Below are 17,468 nucleotides of genomic sequence, written 5' to 3'. Positions count from 1 at the left end.
ATGAATATTTCTCATCAGTATTTATTGTTGAGAAAAGCATGGATGTTAGGGAACTTGAGGAAATAAATAATGATGTCTTGAGGAGTGTACATTTAACAGAGAAGGAGGTGCTGGAAGTCTTAAAGCGCATCAAGGTAGATAAATCCTCGGGACCTGATGAAGTGTATCCCAGAACATTGTGGGAGGCTAGGGAGGAAATTGCGGGTCCCCTAGCCGAGATATTTGAATCATCGATAGTCACGGGTAAGGTGCCTGAAGATTGGAGAGTGGCAAATGTTGTGCCTTTGTTCAAAAAGGGCTGCAGGGAAAAGTCTGGGAGGCCAGTGAGCCTCACATCTGTGGTGGGTAAGTTGTTGGAAGGTATTTTGAGAGACAGGATCTACAGGCATTTAGAGACGTAAGCTCTGATTAGGAACAGTCAGCATGGCTTTGTGAGTGGAAAATCATGTCTCACAAATTTGATTGAGTTTTTTGAAGGGGTAACCAAGAAGATAGATGAGGGCAGTGTAGTTGATGTTGTCTACATGGACTTTAGCAAGGCCTTTGACAAGGTACCGCATGGTAGGTTGTTTGCATAAGGTTAAAGCTCACGGGATCCAGGGTGAGGTATCTAAATGGATACAAAATTGGCTTCTTGACAGAAGCCAGAGGGTGACTGTCGAGGGTTGTTTTTCAAACTGTAGGCCTGTGACCAGCGGTGTGCCTCAGGGATCAGTGCTGGGTCCACTGTTATTTGTCATTTATATTAATGATTTGGATGAGAATATAGGAGGCATGGTTAGTACGTTTGCAGATGACATCAAGATTGGTGGCATAGCGGACAGTGAAGAAAGTTATCTCCAATTGCAACAGGATCTTGATCAATTGGGCCAGTAGGCTGATGAATGGCAGATGGAGTTTAATTTAGACAAATGCGAGGTGATGCATTTTGGTAGATTGAACCAGGGCAGGACTTACTCAGTTAATGGTAGGGCGTTGGGGAGAGTTACAGAACAAAGAGATCTAGGGGTACATGTTCATAGCTCCTTGAAAGTGGAGTCACAGGTGGACAGAGTGGTGAAGAAGGCATTCGGGGCATGCTTGGTTTCATCGGTCAGAACATTGAATACAGGAGTTGGGACGTCTTGTTGAAGTTGTACAAGACATTGGTAAGGCCATACTTGGAATACTGTGTGCAGTTCTGGTCACCCTATTACAGAAAGGATATTGTTAAACTAGAAAGAGTGCAGAAAAGATTTACTAGAATCCTACGAGGATTTGATGGTTTGGGTTATAAGGAGAGGCTGGATGGACTGGGACTTTTTTCTCTGAAGCGTAGGAGGCTGAGGGGTGATCTTATAGAGGTCTATAAAATAATGAGGGGCACAGATCAGCTAGATAGTCAATATCTTTTCCCAAAAGTAGGGGAGTCTAAAACTAGAGGGCATAGGTTTAAGGTGAGGGGGAGAGATACAAAAGTGTCCAGAGGGACAATTTTTTCACACAGAGGGTGGTGAGTGTCTGGAACAAGCTGCCAGAGGTAGTAGTAGAGGTGGGTACAATTTTGTCTTTTAAAAAGCATTTAGACAGTTACATGGGTAAGATGGGTATAGAGGGATATGGGCCAAATGTGGACAATTGGGATTAGCTTAGTGGTTAAAAAAAAAGGGCGGCATGGACAAGTTGGGCCGAAGGGCCTGTTTCCATGCTGTAAACCTTTATGACTCTATGACTCTCTGACTCTAAGGCTGTGGAGGCCAGGTCATTGAGTGTATTTAAGACAGAGATAGATAGGTTCTTGATTGGTAAGGGGATCAAAGGTTATGGGGAAAAGGCAGGAGAATGGGGTTGAGAAACTTATCAACCATGATTGAATGGCGAAGCAGACTCGATGGGCTGAATGGCCTAATTCTGCTCCTATGTCTTATGGTCTTATGGAACCTCCTCCCCACTTTTCAAAATAATCTACTGCTCACCAGCACTTACTGAATACCCTTCTCTCTGTCTATCATTGCAATAACCTATTCTGTTTGAGTAGTGTCTCTCTTACTATCAGGGATTAATCGCTCCTACATCCAGTTTGTGTTCCCTCTCAGTGCATTCTGCACCCTCAGTGCTGCTGCTGCCATCACTCCATTCTGTATCAAACCATTCACCCTTTTCTCAAAGCAAAATATTGCTGGGCAATGCAGCAACTTATCTCATCCTCGATCGAAATGCACCTCGGAAAAACTGTCCCATTATCAACAATATCGATTGGTTTTATTCTCGAATTAAATGGAGCTATTTATTTTCCCATTGGATGGTTTTGATTGCATTCGTGACCCAGAACCCAGGTTAGAAGAATGAAAACCACCTCTTGGTCTTGGATCATTGTACTGACCTCCCCTGGTCAGCTGAACTGCCCTCGACTGTAGGCCGCGGGAACCCGCTCAGCTATTCAGATCTTGCCCAGCCTGAGTCGGAAGTTAAGGTGAGATGGGAGCAACTGGATTTCAAGGCAAGTAAATAAGAGGGGAGTTGGCAGACTGACTCAATTGTCACTGCTCATGGGCCGATAGAATCCTAGTCCAAAATAAGAGCCAGATACTGTGAATGCTGGAAAGCTTAAATAAAAACAAAAAAATGCTGAAAATGCTGATCAGGTCAGGTAGACTCTGTGGAGGGAGCATTTAGAGTCATAGAGTCATAGAGGTTTACAGCATGGAAACAGGCCCTTCGGCCCAACTTGTCCATGCCACCCAGTTTTTACCGCTAAGCTAGTCCCAATTGTCCACATTTGGTCCATATCCCTCTCTACCCATCTTACCCATGTAACTGTCTAAATGCTTTTTAAAAGACAAAATTGTACCTGCCTCTACTACTACCAATGGTCTATTGTCAGAACAGGAAGAAAACAGAATTGTTACAATTTTTCAGCAAAAAACAACAGCAGGGAAATAAAAAGGTGACTAGTACAAGAATTCGGAGAGGCTAAGTGAGTGAGCAAAAAATTTGCAGATGGAATACAACGTGGAGAAATGTGAAGTTATCCACTTTGGGAGGAAAAACAGAAATACAGAGTACTTCTTAAATGGCGAGAGGTTGGGGAGTGTTGAACTTCAAAGGGACTTGGGTGTCCTTGTTCATGAGTCACTGAAAGCTAACATGCAGATACATACAACAGGCAAATAAGAAGGCAACTGGTATGTTGGTTTTTATTACAAGAGGATTCAACTATAGGAGTAAAGATGTCTTACTGCAATTGCCTTGTAAGACCATGCCTAGAGGATTGTGGGCACTTTTGGTCTCTCAACCTAAAGAAAGACATTGGGCGGGATTTTATGGCTTTGCTCGTCCCGAAACCGTAAAATCCCGCCCGAAGTCAATGGACCTTCCCATGTTCCGCCCCTCGCCCGTCCGATTCCCGGGGCAGGCTTGGCAGTAAAATTCCGTCCATAGGGCAGGATTTTCCGATCTTGGGGTGAGCATGGCCGGAAAATCCCACCCCATAGGTTGGAATTCTCTAACTGTTCGCACCCCGCCATCACTGCCAGTGAGGATGGAAAATCTGGTGCTCAGACAAATCTCCGTTCACTGCAGCGGGACCGGAGACTCCCGTTGGCGTGAACGGCTGAAGAATTCCGGCCATACCTGCCATAGACTGAGCGCAACGAAGGTTCACCAAATGAACTCCTGGGATTGTCTCATGAGAAGAGATTGAATAAACTAGACCTTTATTCTCTGGAGCTCAGAAAAATAATGGATGATCTCATTCAAAAGTACACAATTCTTACAGGGCTTGGCAGGGTAGATGCAGAAAGAATGTTTCCTCTGGACATTGAAGGGGGGAGAGGGGTACAGTCTCAGAATAAGGGTCAGGCCAGTTAGGACTGAGATGAGGAGGAATGTCTTCACTCAGAGGATGGTGAATCTTTGGAATTCTCTTGCCCCAGGAGGCTGTGGAGACTCCGTCACTGAGTATGTTCAGGATTGAGATGGATAGCTTTCTGCACATTAAAAACATCCTGAGATACGGTGGGGCAGTGCAGGAAAATGGTGGTGATGTGGACCATCAGCCTCGATCACATTGAATGGCGGAGTGGGCTGGAAGGGCTGAATGGTCTCCTGCTCCTATTTCTTACGCTCTAATGTAAATACTGACTGTTGCTTTGAATTCAATGCATCCTCACACAACAGCAATTGAGGTAACTGCTTTTCTGTTTTAATAACCTGGCTTCCTGTCATAAAACATTGCAGCTTTTACACTAACCATGCACCACAAAGTCTAGGCTGTGTCCAAGTCACTCAATTGTGTCCGGTAATCTTTAGTACTACCCAACTTGTAAAACTGGCTTTAAAGACCCTTCACTTTCAAATTATTCCAAATAATATTCCAGTGTTTAATTAATTACTTTGGGAATTTTATGAAATAGTAAGTGGCGAGATGCAGCCTGTGTTGTGGGGGGGTCAGGTGGGATGGGAAATAAAACACATTGTCCACGACGCCAGTCTCTCTTGTTCCTTGGCACCTGGTTAAATCTGGCATTGGCATTTACCAGGAGCACGTTACCCACTCCACCATTTCAGCAAGGAGAGAACATGATATCGAGGGAGAATATAGATGGGTATCATCCCAGTGGGACAGTAGGTGAGCACTGCTGCCTCACAGCGCCAGGGACCCGGGTTCGATTCCTGGCTTGGGTCACTGTCGGTGCGGAGTCTGCACGTTCTCCCCATGTCTGCGTGGGTTTCCTCCGGGTGCTCCGGTTTCCTCCCACAGTCCGAAAAGACGTGCTGGTTAAGTGCTAAATTCTCCCTCAGTGTACCCGAACAGGCACCGGAGTGTGGCAACTAGGGGATTTTCACAGTAACTTCACTGCAATGTTGATGTAAGCCTACTTGTGACACTAATAAATAAACCTATTATGGGAATGGCCTAGAAATTTGGGAATGCCCATTTTTCACCCAATTCTGCAATCGGGGTAAATGCTGTAGGTTTTCTCATTGCAGATGTTAAGAACATAAGAACTAGGAGCAGGAGTAGGCCATCTTTTCGTGGACTCAGCCCCACTTACCCGCCCGCTCACCATAACCCTTAATTCCTTCACTGTTCAAAATGTATCTATCCTTGCCTTAAAAACATTCAATGAGGCAGCCTCAACTGCTTCACTGGGAAGGAAATTCCACAGATTCACAACCCTTTGTGTGAAGAAGTTCCCCCTCAACTCAGTCCTAAATCTGCTTCCCCTTATTTTGAGGCCTTGCCTCCCAGTTCTAGTTTCACCTGCCAGTGGGGCTGGTTTCTTGTCTCAGGGTAAACCAAGGGCATCAAGTGGGTGCCAACCTCTTCTCCACATCTGTAGAATCTTTAATGGTTGCTCCAGCTGTGGTTAGAGGATAGGGTGAACAGAAGTCTTGGTTTTACCAGGATAGTCCAAGATTGTCATCGGACGCCCCGGCAATTTCCTCAAAGTTGTGGAAATGCCCCGGTTTTAACTTTCCCTATTTTGGGCAACCTTGAAATGTTGCCGACGGCAACGCAGTGGCAGCACAGTACAAATGCAACCAGGACGTAAACTGAGAAGGTGCAGTCGGAGCCGGGAATGCACACACACCTGGGTGATTGACAGCTGGATCCCATGGGAACGCACCCGGTTGGGCTTCTGCTCCAGGGGATCTATCCAGCCTGGGTGTGGTGTTGATGTCTCTTAGCAAACATGGGTTCAGTATTATTAGAGGATGTATGGTACTTAGAAGCTCTCGAAGAGGTGGCCAGGGAGAAACAGCTCAGTCCTACGCTGGAGTGGGACTTAATGGGACTTAAGGCGGCACGGTAGCACAGTGGTTAGCACTGCTGCTTCACAGCTCCAGGGTCCCGGTTTCGATTCCCGGCTCGGGTCACTGTCTGTGTGGAGTTTGCACATTCTCCTTGTGTCTGTGTGGGTTTCCTCCGGGTGCTCCGGTTTCCTCCCACAGTCCAAAGATGTGCGGGTTAGGTTGATTGGCCAGGTTAAAAATTGCTCCTTAGAGTCCTGGGATGTGTAGGTTAGAGGGATTAGCGGGTAAATATGTGGGGGTAGGGCCTGGGTGGGATTGTGGTCGGTGCAGACTCGATGGGCCGAATGGCCTCCTTCTGCACTGTAGGGTTTCTATGATTTCTATGATTAATCGCACAGACCCTCACATCCCCTCAGTGTGAAACTTAACATTACCAGGGGTTAGTCAAAGTGCCCCCGGTTCTAACTTCTGAAAACCCGGTCACCCAATTAAAGGATGCCTTTTCTTTGTCCTCACTGAGCAGGTTGGCTGGTGCACTTTGAGCAGAGGTGTGTGCACATTTCTGACCTGCCAAACCACTCATCCACACAGCAAGTGCTGAGGGCCTGGTGTCCACCATCTGTGTGGCCGTGGCAGCTTCAATCGAGGCATTCGGGGGGGGAATTAGATGATTATTTGAAAAGAAACAATCTGCAGGATTGTGGGGAGAAGGCAGGAGACTGGATCTGGGTGAAGTGCCCATTTGGAGAGCTGGTGCAGACACAGTGGGCAGAATGGCCTCCTTCTGCACTGTAACAATTCTGTGATCTTAAAAATTACCTTGTGGCCCAATGGGTGCTACAAGGCCCAATTTCCAGGCCTTTCAATTTTATTGCTTGATAAAGTGATATCAAATAATGGAATATTTTCCCATTTTGGGCTATGTTCTAGGCAATTACCGGAATGGCGATAGACAATCACTTGCTGGGACTGCGGGAGATGGCAAAGGAACTGCAAATGGATTTACCGAAACTATTCACTGATAAAACATACCTGATGAGCAACCATTTTGTCCTCTCGACCAGCCAGGTCAGTGTCTAAGCACGATTGTACCAAGATTCCTTATTTAGTTTGTATTGGTTAAATAAGAGTATACAGGAGGAATACCACATTGCCATTGCAGGTTAGAAGTCTATGTCCTATGCCCTGCAATGATACGACACAAATCTCCACACTATGGGCCCAATTTTACCATCAAGTTGTGCCCGTTTTCAGGTGCGAAAACTTGGTAAAGTCAGGCGTGAGGCGAGTAGCGCGATCCGCGCACGCCTCCACGCCGGTTCCCCCTTTTCCAAGGCCTGAAAAAGGCCGCAATCGGGACCGTCCCAGAAACGGGCGCGACGGCCATTTAAATGTATTTGCATGCATTTAAATTGACTTAATGGGCTGCAAACCCAACTTTACCGGCACATCCCCCTTTACCACTGCGTTCACTCATCCAGAATCGGCACAAAACAGACATGCTCCATAGAAGTCCAATTCGGGGGTGCTTCAGTTAGTGAGGAGGTAAGTGCCGAGCACCCGACAGCTCTCTGCTTGAGATCGGCGGGGGGGAGGGGGGGTGGTCCGCTGCCACTCAGCCTGTGATCGTTGGGGGGGAAGGGGTAGTCCACTGCCACTCAGCCTGTGATCGTTGCGGGGAAGGGGTGGGTGGAAGAGGGGTGGGGCCCGCGATCGGTCTGGATGGCAGGGGGGTGGGGGGAATAAGGGGGTCAGTAATGTTGTGGGTGTGGGGCAATGTCTGTGGGGGTTAGGAGGAGGCATTATCGGGAGCGATGTGGCAGGGGAGCCACATTCTATCATTTTTTTTCTGCACATGCGCAGTCAGAGGCTCCGACCGGAGGTGTAGGGTTTCGGGTGTGTTAAGCCCCGCCCACAGGGGGCGGCGCGATTCAGAATCACTGATATGTTTTCAGGCAGAGTGCGTATGGGGGCGCCTGAGAACAGGTCTAAAAGTCAGATCTGAAACACTCCCAGTTTCAAGTCCACCCAGCACTTAGAATCAAAATGGTAAAATAGGGCCCCAAGAATAAACTGCTTTCAAATTCTTGAAAGGCATAAATTGAAGTTTAAAGCATTGACGTATGATGTAAGACTCGCCATAGCCCCTCTGTCTCAGGAGCCAGTTACATAGTTGGACGATCAACCATGATCGTGATGGATGGCGGAGTAGGCTCGAAGGGCCAAATGGCCTCCTCCTGCTCCTATCTTCTATGTTTAAGTGATATCATAGAATCCCGACAGTGCAGAAGGAGGCCATTTGGTCCATCAAGCCTGTACCGACAACAATCCCACCCAGACCCTTTCCAGATAACTCCACGCATTGACCCTGCTAATCCCCCTGACACTAAGAGGCAATTTACCTTGGCCAAATCAATCTAACCCGCACATCTTTGGAATGTGGGAAGAAACGGGAGCACTTGGAAGAAACCCATGCAGACACGGGGAGAACATGCAAACTCCACACAGACAATGACCCGAGACTGGAATCGAACCCAGGTCCCTGGCACTGTGAGCAAACAGTGCTAACCACTGTGCCACCGTGTTCGCCCCTTATCAAGGATGTCGATGAATAGTATATTATGGATATTTGCTATTATATTGAAGGGACAAAGTGGTGTGTGCACTTTTACACAGGGATAGTGGAAAGGTTGTCGTTTAAATTGAATTAAATTTAAATAATACCCAGGTCGTGGGAATGTGGAACAGATAAATATAAGGGTGGCTCTATTCACTCAATTTCTCTTCCCGCACACAGTATACGATGATTAAGACCTGTCTTTCATTGTCCTACAGGTAACTACTACATCAGAAACCTTTCTGTTCTATGGCCCTGTGGTACCAGATGGTTATGGTGTGGCCTATAACGCCCATCTGGACCAAATCATCTTCTGCATTTCCAGCTTCAATGACTGCAAGGAGACCTCTTCTGCCATGTTTGCGAAAGCTGTGCAGGAGAGCTTCGGAGAGATGAAGGAGCTGTGTGCAAAGTGGAACACCAAAGCCAAGCAAAGTTTCATGGGGAACGCAACACAGAAAGTTCACAATGGAAGGAAGGCGTGCCATTAGAAGTTCCCACACTCTGTTTGGACTGTGAAATGCACAAGTGGTCATGTTTCTATGCAATGCAATATAGCATACTCTCATCAGTCTTAATCCATTTGCAGCTTGTAAAAGGATCTGATGACACATCAACTTGCTGCCGTTCATACATTGTGACTGAAAAGATTATAAACAAATCAAATTATAACATTCGCTCTACCGTAATAGTATGTTTTTGCCATAGAAAATGGGAAAATATATACGTGCTGCTTATCAATCCTGAATAGATGGTCTGCCAAATACATGATCATTAGTAATGTAATTACATCCGTGCCATCTTACCCTCATCATTTGTGTAACATATAAAGAGAATGTATTTTGTTTATCGAAGAACTTTGCTGTGTGCTGTTGTGGTAACATAATTATAAAGGCTGAAGAATTGAATCATGTTGGTAGCCACACCATTTGAATCGCTTTGGCCACAAAATATTCTTTTTTCTGGCCCTTTGTTCCTCATGCAAACTTCAAAGTCTCTGTGCCAAAAACGTGGTGTTAGTTGGAGAACATGAGCTTGACTATAAATGTTTCACATGTGAGTGTATTCTGGGTGTATTCTTGTACAAGCTAACGTAGCAATAGGGTGTAAAGCTATAACCTCAGATAAATGAACTGGCTGTATTCTCACAGTTTCCTTACGGGGTCAGGATATGTGGTGTGCTTCGTTCTGTAAATACTTATGGTGGCGGGTAATTGCTGCATAGTATATCTATATGCCAATCAGATAAAACTATTTTTGTTCCAAAGTCAGGAGTGTTGCACTCTTGTTCTTATTTATATATAAATTATGATTATGCAACAAAGGAAACATATTTTACAGAACAGATTGTAGGAAAGTCAAATATATATGTATAGTCAGTACAGTCCAAGAGCTATTTATTGTACATAAATACATCTTTTAGAGAAGTAAGGAGATACAGAGGTATTTCACGTTGGAAACTGATGATAAATTCTATGTATTTTGCAACATATTTTATGTTCAGACTGTGTGTTTCTCGTCTGAAATGTGAATAAGCGTGAGTGTGCAGGGTGTTATTAATTTTATGTTCATTGTCCTTTGCCAAGTTCTGTCCTGTAACACTGCCCCTACGGACAGGGTGCTTCAGAGTTGGTGCTATTGACCAAGTGAAGGGAAAGTTAACATGGACTAACTGTGCAGTCTTGTTCAATAAAATATTTATTGTGGAAACAGTGAGTGGGTTATTATAGTTCCACAAGTAGCAACTTGCGTTAATCCTGTGATTGTACCCTTGCGTATCTCCATCTCAGAATAGGCCAGTTATCAGTTTTCTGGATTCTGAACCGGAAGAATTACCAGGAATAAAATACTATTCTCAGACCAGTAACAAATATAAAAATAACAATGTGATAAAAATACATAACAGTCTTCGTGCTCATCAGATATTCTTGCTCTGATTATATATTTTAATATTTTGGAAATGGAACATCATAGTTATGAAGAAAATCTAAGCTTTTTCTTCCTTGGAAACATAGGAACTTGGAAACATAGAAGATAGGAGCAGGAGGAGGCCATTTGGCCCTGTGAGCCTGCTCCGCCATTCATTATGATCATGGCTGATCGTCCAACTCAATAGCCTAATCCTGCTTTCTCCCCATATCCTTTGATCCCATTCGCCCCAAGTGCTATATCCAGCCGCCTCTTGAATACATTCAATGTTTTGGCATCAACTTCTTCCTGTGGTAATGAATTCCACAGGCTCACCACTCTTTGGGTGAAGAAATGTCTCCTCATCTCCATCCTAAATGGTCTACCCCAAATCCTCAGACTGTGACCTCTGGTTCTGGACTCCCTCACCACCAGGAACATCCTTCTTGCATCTACCCTGTCTAATCCTGTTAGAATTTTATAAAACTGTATGAGATCCCCCCCTCATTTGTCTGAACTCCAGCAAAAACAATTCTAATCTACTCAATCTCTCCTCATACATCAGTCCCGCCATTCCCAGAATCAGTCTCGTAAACCTTCGCTGCGCTCCCTCGAGAGCATGAACATCCTTCCTCAGAAAAGGAGACCAAAGCTGCACACAATATTCCAGGTGTGGCCTCACCAAGGTCCTGTATAATTGCAACAACACATCCCTGCTCTTGTACTCGAAACCTCTCGCAATGAAGGTCAACAGACCGTTTGCCTTCTTTACCGCCTGCTGCACCTGCATGCTTGGGGGACAGGGAGAGAGATAATTGGAAGATATAAGAGAGGCTTTTACGTTGATGAAAGATGTTGATAGGATAAACAGTGGAAGATTGTTTCTACAAGTTAACTGCAACTATTCAAGTATAAAGGAAGTGACCAATTTAATGAAGAAATTAAAGTGTTAAATTAATGGGAAGTTGAAAAAATAAAGTGCACTTCGCAGCGTTTGAACTTGTGCCAAGATGCTGGTGAAAAACACGATGCAGAAGCAAAGGAATTCTTAAGAACCTTGAATATCTTACTGTTGGAAAACAGCCTATTATCTCTGATGGAAATTAGATGATTAAAAAAAGGACTACCAAAAATTTACATAATGACAGCTAAACAAATGATTGATGAGACTAATTTTAAAAGTTGTATTTGTGGTCTAAAATGCACAATGCCAGCCTGTTACAATAAACCACAGAAACAAAGCCCATGTCTTGAGAAAACCAAGATGTGGAGATGCCGGCTTTGGACTGGGGTGGGCACAGTAAGAAGTCTCACAACACCAGGTTAAAGTCCAACAGGTTTATTTGGTGGCACGAGCTTTCGGAGCGCTGCTCCTTCATCAGGTGAGTGAAGAGTTGGGGTCACAAACAGGGCATACATAGACACAGACTCAATTACAAGGAATTCAACTCTTCACTCACCTGATGAAGGGGCAGTGCTCCGAAAGCTCGTGCTACCAAATAAACCTGTTGGGACTTTAACCCGGTGTTGTGAGACTTCTTATTGAGAAAGCCAACACAGAGGTGGACAAAAACAGAGACATGTGTCAGCCATCTTTAGGGCACAAAAGGTGGACTTTACCGTTAACTCCCCTTAATGGTTGAGACAAGACACCCTAAAGAAATTATACTAGATTGTGAGTATAATCTTCCTCAAATCAATATTTGTTTGAGTATCCAATTATTAATTAAGATGGATTTAGACATTGTAAGCAAATTTAAGTTTAGTAGTCATGTTATAATCATCTTTGATTGATTATGACTGACATTCATTAAGGGAATGCAATGTCGAATATTTACTTTTCTTTAGAATAGTCACTGTCTGTAGAATAAATATTCATAAGCAAGTTTGAAAGAGTTGTGCTCTCATACTTGTATCCTCATGGACCGACACATGGATAACAAAATCCTAAAATTCTGGGATTTCAAATGTTAATATTGGTAAATGTAAAAAGAGTTATTTCTGCGATAATATGTTCAACTTAAATATATTCAACTTAGAGATAATTTCGCTAGTTTGAAGACTCCTAGGAAGGAGGACATTTCATTGTGGGACCCATTCTATAGCTGGTAATGCAAACTAAGTTCCTTTAATGATCTGGAATTTCGCTAAGAAAGAGTTTGGCTGGATAGGTTTACCTTATTAGAGGTGTAAAGATAGTAGAACCATCAACACAAGTGGTGATAATTAGAAAGATAAAGGAGTAAATTTATTCATAGAAGTTGAACTGTCACAAATGGCGACTGATAAAGGAATTCGGTATGTATTTGAAAATGAAAACTCGCTTCTCTTATGTATCTTCACACACACACTGTTTGTACACTTTGGGGAATCGTGGAAGGACATCCGAACCGATTATCAGCCCATTGAATGATGCTGAACTCTCCTTCTGTGCTCAACAAATCCTGGCGTGAGACTTGAACCTGGAACTCCTGAGTCCAGTGGTAGGGATGCTATCACTGCGTCACAAAGCTTCCACTAAATAAAGATTATGATCAGTGTAGGGAAATGGTAGTAGCGAACTGCATGGCTAGAATGCCCTCCTACTCTGCTGTAATTCATAGAATTCCTACAGTGCAGAAGGAGGCCATTCAGCCCATCGAGTCTGCCACCAACCACAATCCCACCCAAGCTCTATCTCCATAACCCCACCTATTTACCCTACTATCCCCCTGAAATTAAGGTGCAATTTACCATGGACAGCACAGCGGCACAGTGGTTAGCACTGCGGCCTCACAGCACCAGGGACCCGGGTTCAATTCCCGGCTTGGGTTACTGTCTGTGTGGAGTTTGCACATTCTCCCCATGTCTGAGTGGGTTTCCTCCGGGTACTCTGGTTTCCTCCCACAGTCCGAAGATGTGCGGGATAGGTGGATTGGCCATGCTAAATTGCCCATTTGTGTCAGGGGGACTAGTTAGAGTAACTGCACGAGGTGATTGGGATAGGACCTGGGTGGGATTGCGGTCGGTGAAGACTCGTTTGGCCGAATAGCCTCCTTCTGCACTGTAGGGTTCTATTCCAACCTGCACATCTTTGGAGTGCGGGAGGAAACCGGAGCACCCGGAGGAAACCCACGCAGACACGTGGAGAACGTGCAGACTCCGCACAGACAGTGACCCAAGCCGGGAATCGAACCCGGGTTCCTAGCGCTGTGAGGCAGCAATGCTAACCACTGTGCCACCGTGCCGCCCTGTAAATTCCCATTAATAGTCAAAATAATCAAAGGTTCGATTGTTGCATTTCTTGATGAGTCGACAGCTGCTTAATTTGAAATGTTGTTTAAATCTAGATTTTTCTTTCCGTCCAATGGGGCAGCTTCAGAACAAGTGTGTAGAAATTTACGAGGCAGGTTGTGAGATTAAACGTCATTCCTGATTGATCAGAAAGAGGAGCTATAAAAATGATTTTGCCGTAAATCCCTAACAGTGAGTAGAGTGAAGCAAGACTGGGAAAGCAAAGGGGCAGCTGGACATTTCTTCATTCTGCTACCATGTAAACGGTCTTTTAAATCTCGATATCAATGCATTCATTAATAACCAGGGGTTCGTTTAAACAGGGTAGAGAAGGCTTTGCGAAAGTCAAGCTGGAAAAAGGTATCGCGCAGGAAAAAATCTGCCACATTCAGGGGGAGAGTGACAGATCAGTCAGTAAGGAGCATTGTTAAAGCCAACTAAAATACCAGCGTTGTAGTGAAGTCAGATTCCAATGTCACTTTCACTGAGAGAAGCTGTTCTGAACTAATAAGCTTCATGGGGCGGCACGGTGGCACAGTGGGTTAGCACTGCTGCCTCACAGCGCCAGGGACCTGGGTTCGATTCCCTGGCTTGGGTCACTGTCCATGCGGAGTTTGCACATTCTCCCCGTGTCTGCGTGGGTTTCCTCCGGGTGCTCCGGTTTCCTCCCACAGTCCCAAGATGTGTGGGTTAGGTGGATTGGCCATGCTAAATTGCCCCTTCGTGTCAGGGGGACTAGCTAAGGTAAATGCATGGGGTTATGGGGCTAGGGCCTGGGTGGGATGATTGTCAGTGCAGACACGATGGGCCGAATGGCCTCCTTCTGCCCTGTAGGGATTCTCTGTATTCACATAATATCTTAAAAATAACCCACAAAGGACAGGCATTGATTTTTCTTGCGAATTACCACAAATCATGTTTCAAGGAAATATATTTTGTAAATCATCGCACAGTGGTGATGTGCGCCGGAATTCTACCGTCTACCCGTCACGGAATCGGAGCGGGCGAGGGGCGGACAATGGAAATGTCCGTTGACCTCGGGTGGGATTTTCCGACATCGTGTCGAGTGAGGCCATAAAATCCCGCCCACGCATGCTCTTTAATCCTTCCATTCAGTCTTCAGGATTGGAATTTATTCAGCTTCTTACACGAATTTCAGCATCAACTGCAGCTGCCATTAGCGCGGTTGTTATTTTATTAACATTGTAAAATATATTATAAAAATAATATAGCCGATGGGAAGCAAGGCTGTGATTGAATCTCAGCATTCAGATGACACCCTATAAACAATCCAAGTTTCACACTCAAGGTTTGTGTCACCTTAAGCGTTGTATCAAAATTACAGCCTTATTACTCACTTTCAAACAGTCATAATTCAGTTCCAGTTTCAAGTTTACATTTTTGCCATCCTATAAACCAATCTGCACAAAATGTAGCTGATGGCGACGCAATCGGTATTCATAGAATCCCATAGAATCCCTACAGTCCCGAGAGCTCATTCGGCCCATCGAGTCTGCACCGACCACAATCCCGCCCAGACCCTATCCCCCCCAACCCTACGTATTTACCCTGCTAGTCCCCCTGACCCTAACGGTCAATCCACCTAACCCGCACATCTTTGGACTGCGGGAGGAAACCGGAGCACCCGGGGGAAACCCACGCAGACACGGGGAGAACGTGCAGACTCCACACAGACAGTGACCCAAGCTAGAAATTGAACCTGTTTCCCTGGCGCTGTGAGGCAGCAGTGCCCCAAATTTCTCTGAAAGCATGAGACTGTTTTCCCCTGCCTCCCACACCCATCAAGTCAGTCAGGCCTCAACATTCAATTAAAGTTTAAATCAAACCGGAACCGATACCATTTGGAATTGTAAAATGGAGCCCCCCTTTGATTTATTGCTTGGGAACTGGAGCTGAAGGAAAGAGAGGGGCAACTAATACTAAACAAAGCGGAGTGACTGGGTGCATTGATTAGAATGATTCTGGGGTGAAATAGTGGGGGATGTGTGTGACCTGCGAGGACAATAAAATCATTTATATTGGTCTTAAGGTTGTCAACCCTCTGGGATTGGCCTGGAGACTGCAGGAATTGGATTCCAATCTCCAGGATACTGCTGGGAGAATAACCATTGGGACATTAAAAATTGTTTTATTCTGGGGGGTTTTTCGGTTTCGCTGATATACAACAGAGTGGGGTAAAAAAGACGATTTGATGGACAGTCAAACATTATCCCAACTGGGTAGTAAATCTTTGCTTCCCCATGCAGCCACATTGGAGCAGCCCAGACCTCTCCTATCCACTCCTCTATGACCCCCTTTATCTTCATTAGTCCATTAAATAGTTCAACATGAAGATTGCAGAACAGGGAAAGTGGGACCAGCTGAATAATCAGCCAGTCTTTCCAATCCAGATGTTTATCCTCTCTTTCTCCCAAGCCTCATTGCTTGGTAACTGGCAACCACAGGAGTTTGCTAGAATCATTGGACTCTGCTCCCCCTCCAAAACAAGCGGTAATCGTATCCATCGATCTTGAACTCCATACATTGCTAATCAGGTTTTTTAAAACCCCAAAGTAAAGTTAGATGAAGGGTTCAAACAGCTTGGGACAGAATGACCTTTTTGGGGGAGTGTGCACACACACTTACCTGTGGAGGGTTGGGGTGGGGTGGGTGGCGGCAGAGGAAGAAGAGGGGTGAAGAACAGTCATGACACTCGGCTGAAAATCTTTACTCAAAATATTTATGATCTGTGGCTTGCTTGCATGTTAGATCTGTATGAACACAGGGAGCTCCGTAGTGTGGAGGATTGGGAGTGGTTGGGGGAAGAAGAGGGTGGCAAAGAAAGCAAACATATTGCGCTTTAGAAGGCCTGCGATAAAGCACTGAATGCAAGACCGTAAGGCTTGCTACAAGACAAAAACCGTCTACACCCATTCATCACACAACTGGACTCATGTCTTCCCTGATAGCCAAATAGAAATGTGCCCTAAATACAACACACACAGGAAGACCACCCACACATCCGGCATCAAATGTTCTTTTGAAAACTGGAGGGTTAACACGCAAGACTTTCCAAATCTCCCTTGTTGCCCAAACAATGTTTTCGTACCAGCGAACCGTAGCGGCCCTTCCCAACCATCCAACCTGCCTCCTTTCAAATTGCGGAAACATGAAGAAGTGTACATCTTAACATTTTTTATATAATCTTAGCACAAAGTAAAAACTCACGACACGCTTCTTTATCTAATCTCCCAGGGTGATTTTCTGATTCTGAATGTTCCTTTTCTTTCACAGGACGCTTCAAAAACAAAATCTCACTTTTGATCTAATTTCAACAAGACCTGGAAGAAGGAAATCCCTTACTGAACACAAGAAATGGTACAAATAGCGTCGGAACCTATGAGAGCAAGTCATAGAATCCCTACAGTACAGAAAGAGGCCATTCGGTCCATCAAGTCTGTACCGACCACAATCCCACCCAGGCCCTATTCCCGTAACCTCACAGATCTACCCCACTAATCCCCCTGCCACCAGGGTCAATTTAGCATAGCCAATCAACCTAACCCGCACATCTTTGCACTGTGGGAGGAAACCGGAGCACCCGGAGGAAACCCACGCAGACACGAGGAGAACACGCAAACTCCACACAGTGACCCGAGCCGGGAATCAAACCCGGGTCCCTGGCGCTGTGAGGCAGCAGTTCTAACCTACTGTGCCACCGTGCCGTGGGAACCCAATTTCGAATCCTACACAGGGCAGCTTTTCCAACCAGTAAGGATATATTAATAAACTAACCTCACTATTAGGCAGTAATGATGTAGGAGGGAGTAATGATGTTGGAGGGATGTAGGAGGGAACTCACACAGTTGTGGGATGTGTGAGCACTTTGCTGGGAAATTGCAGGAAGAGATTGGCCCAGAACTTTCAAAGA

At 45.2% G+C, this 17,468-nt stretch overlaps 1 protein-coding gene across 1 annotated transcript in view; it reads left to right on the top strand.

The window, feature by feature from the left end:
* chata (choline O-acetyltransferase a) overlaps window positions 1-10,063 on the top strand; it is a 58,692-nt gene extending 48,629 nt beyond the window's left edge. The window contains exons 13-14 of the mRNA XM_078199518.1: window positions 6,670-6,807; window positions 8,575-10,063. Of these exons, the coding sequence (XP_078055644.1) occupies window positions 6,670-6,807; window positions 8,575-8,847 (411 nt within the window). The 3' untranslated portion in view covers window positions 8,848-10,063. The remainder of the gene's footprint in view (window positions 1-6,669; window positions 6,808-8,574) is intronic.
* Window positions 10,064-17,468: the final 7,405 nt, after the last annotated feature.

Source organism: Mustelus asterias, chromosome 28 (genome assembly GCF_964213995.1).
Source record: "Mustelus asterias chromosome 28, sMusAst1.hap1.1, whole genome shotgun sequence".
NCBI classification, from domain to species: Eukaryota; Metazoa; Chordata; class Chondrichthyes; order Carcharhiniformes; family Triakidae; genus Mustelus; species Mustelus asterias.
This window is presented reverse-complemented; position numbering and strand designations above follow the sequence as displayed.